The sequence below is a fragment of the Poromitra crassiceps genome (assembly GCF_964638095.1).
Source record: "Poromitra crassiceps genome assembly, chromosome: 5".
NCBI classification, from domain to species: Eukaryota; Metazoa; Chordata; class Actinopteri; order Beryciformes; family Melamphaidae; genus Poromitra; species Poromitra crassiceps.
Window position 1 is genome coordinate 44,769,811 of NC_139642.1, and position 5,113 is coordinate 44,774,923.

Genomic DNA, 5,113 nt, shown 5'->3' on the forward strand with positions numbered 1-5,113 from the left:
TTTAGAATGATGAGAGCTGCCTGCAGTTGAGTCTGTCTGCATCTTGATCATACTTATAGAGAGTTTAACAGGATTTCAGGATCCAACTGATCACTAAAAAGTAGACAACAAAAAGGGATAGTTGCTGTGAAAGTCACATCATGACTGACTGATGCAATGTGGTTTACTCTATTCGCCTAGTAAAAGTGTGCTTAGGTCAGGTGTGCAATTTATATGTAGATCATACTGAGGAAATACATTTTTATATTCATATATTTTTATTGTCATAGAAAAACATCATCACAAAACAAAATGTTACCAGAAAATAAAATGCACGTAAAATTCAAGTAAAAGGAAAAAGTGCAAAAGTTGTGTACGGTATTTAAAATCATTAATGCAATTCTATAAAAAATATCTAAGGAAACAGAAGATTAAATGCCTCACTAGATAAACAGAAAATCCTTCATCTGCAGATTCTGGCTTTTACTGCACCAGCTGTGCAAGTCGCATAAAGAAATAAATGATGTACAAAGCTGTTTTCTAAGTGCCACCAACCAAGCCTTCAATTCTGCTCTCTGAGCATTGTTAAGCTGTGTGTGGGATCCAAAGCACTGCTGTGTTTTTCAAACCGTAGTCTTCTCATCAATGACTATGGAGTAGCTGACCAGCTGGGCATATTCCTGACTCTCTCCCCCTGGCACTGCTGCTTTCTTCAGCTCAGGAGAGCAGGGGTCCGGCATCAGACTGGTCAGGGGGGATGAGAGGGACTCCTTACGCTGAATTGTACGTGCAGCCACAAGAGGAAAGGGGGGGTGGAAGAGAAGGAACATGCCCGCAAGCTGTTAATGTTTTGCTTGCTGAAGTGTGTAATAATATGCTGAGCAAGACAAGAGAAAGGGCAAGGTTATGATGAACATCTTCCTGGAGGACATTTATACATTTGCATGACTCAGTCTTACCTTAGATTGACCCACATCGTTCCTTTTGCTGAAAAGCAAAACAAAAAGTATTTTATTCCTCATGAATAACCCCATTGTGAATTATTGTATGGTTTGTGATTGAGCACTGAGCAGCACCCCTAGGTGGCACTGTGACTTAATCCAACAGACTGAGTCAACTCAAGTAGGCTGGCTACATTGCAAATGTGAGTGCATTATAGAGAAGACTGGTGACCCCCGCTCATCATCACTGATCTCTCTGATGTCAGAAGCGGTGGCTCACCTCATACATCATGACCCCAGTGACATCAACCATGCCAATGAAGACCTGCTCCTGTCAAAAAGTCTTCCTAGCGTTGGCGATGCAAATCCTAGAATAGCTTTTCTCCTGGGGCGCCATGTTTTCTCAGTGTGTGCCGTGTGACTGACCTTCCCCAAATTAGCCTGACAGGCCCCGCCCCTCCCACTGGAACAAGGGATAATGGGACAGAGGCTCGCTCCCCCAATGGCACCTTGACCAAATGTTCTGACCGGAGAAACGAGCCTATTGAAATAGCCTCTGAACCAGGAGCGGTTGTGCTGCAGTGTGCCTGTATATGTATTCACCATCTCTGCACACTGAGGCCTGACCTGGTCTTGACATACATACTTCAGAGACCTCGCATGGAATGTGGAAATGTGGAAACTTCCAGAAGTAGAAACCATAAAAAGGTCCCGTATCGCGGCAGGTATCCCATATCAGTCGTAAAAGACAGTTGATGTTTGCGATTACTTCCAACAACAACAAGGGTAAAAGGTGAATGTGGATTTTTGTTTCATTTATTCGCGAATAGTAACTCAACTTTCATGATAGATATATATATCTTCAACAGATGTGGAGTTTTGTTTTTATCTTATTGCATTGGTAAGAGTAGATCAACTAGATCAAGAGTAGACTGAAATCACAACTACCATCGCTACTAAAAGTCAGACTACAGGAAATTGGAAAATAAATCTGTTCTTACCACACAGACAGAGGGAACAGACACTATGTACCTGCCTGCAAGAGCTGTGGTGGCAGATGCACCTGTCTTCCTGCCACACTGCTTCCTGTTTGTGAATAGTGTGACGATACTTTGGGTTTTGGTGAGATGGGGTAGCGATCCACACATCCTGTTTGTGTCGTTTCGTACAACTGTCTTTTTAATTTACGCATCGATGGGTCACCTGCCGAGGTGTTAGCGAGGCCCTTTAACTCACCAACAGCACACCCAGAGAGTGACGCCCAAGATGAGAGTGATGGCCGAGGCTGAAGAGAGGCCGACCATGGCCAGTGTCACTGCAACACACACACACAGCACACAGATCAACAAAGGTTAAGAAATGTCTGCGAAAACCAAGTAGAGGCTCATAACCTTGGTACGTTCGATACGTGTGAAGAATGGCATAGCACTTACAAATCTGTTCATCCTCACAAACCACCTCCACCTGAATGTGGACTGTGGCCTTGTGGTGGTAGAAGGAGGCCTGGCAGGTGTACAGGCCTCTGTCCTGCTCTGTGACCTCTGACGGGAAGACAACTGCAGCCCCTTCCATGTGCACAGATGACCCATCACTCCTGAAACACAAGTGTCTTTATAAGGACTTTGTTATAGCTAATCACACCCATCTCATCGGCACAACCTGCTGTATAGGCTATTTCTTCAGGAATTCAATGGCCAATCTTTTAACTAGGCTTATTGCACAACTCCAGACAATCTGTATGCATTTATCAATGACTGCCATAAAACATTGGTTCCCAAACTGGTCTGCAGGCCACAGCTAGCTTGTCAGGAAGGTAGCTAAATTACACAAAATTTTGGTCAGGGATTTTTTTTTCTTCAAAGGGGTCCTCTTTTTCACAGCATACATATTGGCAGGTACGTACATGCGTGCGTGCATGTGTGTGTTGAACCAGTGACCTTATGTTGTTATTGAGCCTTTCTGATACTATTGCATGGTTAAATCATGAAAATCTTATTTTATTGGGCGAAAAATGCTGGTATTCGCAGTTGAAGTGGTACCTCGGAAATGTGGTTTGGTACATGATACTTGGTCTAAAAAGTTTGGGAACCCCTGCCCTAAAATATAGAAGTATCTTGAAAGTCCTTTATGCAGAGGTTATCTTCTCTGAAAAGGCTTCTTTGGTACCAGTGCACACTGCATCTCCCTCACAGCAACTCACGCAACGCTGTGGTACTCCACTTATTCCGTGTTAAAAGCTTAGATAAAAGATAAAACCGATATATAGACCATCTGGTCAGGAAACATTGCTCTCACAAATTAGCACATTGTGTATTGGCATTTAGTAAGGACAAATCCACCATACAAAAACAGCTGTTGGTAATCGTAGTTGTAGAAGGCAGAGAAGGCCAACTAATTTCTCCGCCGATAGGAATCTTAATAGACCAGAATGCAATGTAGCCACAGACAGGTCGCGTTGAGTAAAGAGTGCAACTCTTACTTTTTCTCAACTAGAAAAAACTCACTCTCTTGCTCTTATCACTATTGACATCACTCTCTCCCACCTACCTAACCCTCAGCTAAGCTTAATATGGAACAAGTTCAGGCACGCTCTTTGGGGCCGAGGCAGGTTGAGGGATAGTGGCTCCACCAGAAAGTTAAATTACAACACTTTATCACACTGCTAAGTCCTCCTAGCTCTTTTAGTTTACCATCCCTTAAGGCAAACTGGGATGTTGCTTTAGGATGAAAGTGGTAGATCGGAGAGGCTACAGCACCTTTGACAGGCCAGGCAGTATGTTGGCACATTGCCGCTGACATGCAGCAACATCCTCTGGTTGTGAAGCTTCTCTTGGAGAGCCAGTCTGTGTATGACTTTGCCTCCATAGCGACTTTGCAGAGGAGTCGTGTGGTTGAGCACGGTCACAGAGGAGATAGCTGTGGAGAAAAGCTGCACGGGTCAGTTGAGTGAAAGATTTAACTTCAGTGCTAAAACCTCCAAAATGAACAAAGCGGACTAAACCTGGCTACCTGACAACTAAACATAAGATTTCTAAATGAGTTCAAGTTGTCTTATTATGGCTGCTTTTGATGGTGTCTAATAATGTTTTGATTTTCTCTCACACTCACAGTATCTGGGGATGTGTACGGTCCTCTTCTCTGTTCTTCCACGTTGATAGTGACTCACACAGACCAGGTCCTGCCCCTCATGAAGGGCGAGTGGAAAATTATAAGTGAGCTTGGTTTGCACTATGCGGCCTTCATACTGTGAGTGCAGGGCCGTGTGGCCAGCTGTGGTATTGTCAGGAAGGATCCAGGCGAGGCTCGCCCCCACACCCTCCCCTCTGTAGTCACACACTGCCATCCAGAGAGAGGAGTCCTGCTGTCTCACTACAGACACACTCAGCACCGGGGTTTCTGAAGGAAGGCAAGGGGGGAGAGGAAGGGGATGAGTGTGTGTGTGTGTGTGTGTGTGTGTGTGTGTGTGTGTGTGTGTGTGTGTGTGTGTGTGTGTGTGTGTGTGTGTGCGCGTGTGCGTGTGTAAGACAACATGGGAGGATGAAAGGGCAGAGGGACAGACAGTTACAAACTCAATGCCCGATGGAGAAACACAAATATGGTAACACTTTCTATGAAGGTCATCTCTATAATGAGCCCATTCACAGGACATTATAATGCATTTATAAGGCTTTATGAAACTCTTTATAAATGTTTATAATCATGCATGGAAACTTTGAACTTCTAAGGTTTATTATAAGTGATGGACATAATGTATTATGTTCAGCATTCATGCTTTATACCTCCATGTCAAAGTGACAACAGTGTTTGAAAGAATTATCTTTTTTGTTTTACACTTTACTTACAGCCGGCAAATACTGCTCATAAGTCATCATAGCTGTGTTATAGTATCGTACAATTGCTAATAACCTTATAGTGCTGTCACTTTACGTAAAGCTCACAAAGTTGTGCTATAGCGTATGATGATTATAATATGTCCACCACTTATAATACCTTATAAGTTGCCATGGATGATTATAAACATTTATAAAGAGTTCTATAAAGCCTTATAATGTCTTATGAATGTGCTCATAATGCATTAAAGACATCATGAGCTTGAAAGTGTTGCCACAAATATTTCAAGGAAGTGCAAAGCTCTACTGGATAGCCTGAAAGTAACGTACTGCACTCTGGTATGAATATCTCTCTTTTCTCCG

The 5,113-nt window shown here is 43.3% G+C and overlaps 1 protein-coding gene across 1 annotated transcript in view; it reads right to left on the reverse strand.

The window, feature by feature from the left end:
• Positions 1-245: 245 nt before the first annotated feature.
• Positions 246-5,113, reverse strand: part of LOC310776244 (uncharacterized protein) — a 14,881-nt gene continuing 10,013 nt past the window's right edge. Inside the window, exons 11-17 of the mRNA XM_083636450.1 lie at positions 5,081-5,113; positions 4,029-4,316; positions 3,677-3,836; positions 2,354-2,514; positions 2,157-2,235; positions 939-966; positions 246-755 (exon numbers count right to left, since the gene is read on the reverse strand). The exon at positions 5,081-5,113 is cut by the window's right edge and continues 285 nt beyond it. Of these exons, the coding sequence (XP_083492576.1) occupies positions 603-755; positions 939-966; positions 2,157-2,235; positions 2,354-2,514; positions 3,677-3,836; positions 4,029-4,316; positions 5,081-5,113 (902 nt within the window). The 3' untranslated portion in view covers positions 246-602. The remainder of the gene's footprint in view (positions 756-938; positions 967-2,156; positions 2,236-2,353; positions 2,515-3,676; positions 3,837-4,028; positions 4,317-5,080) is intronic.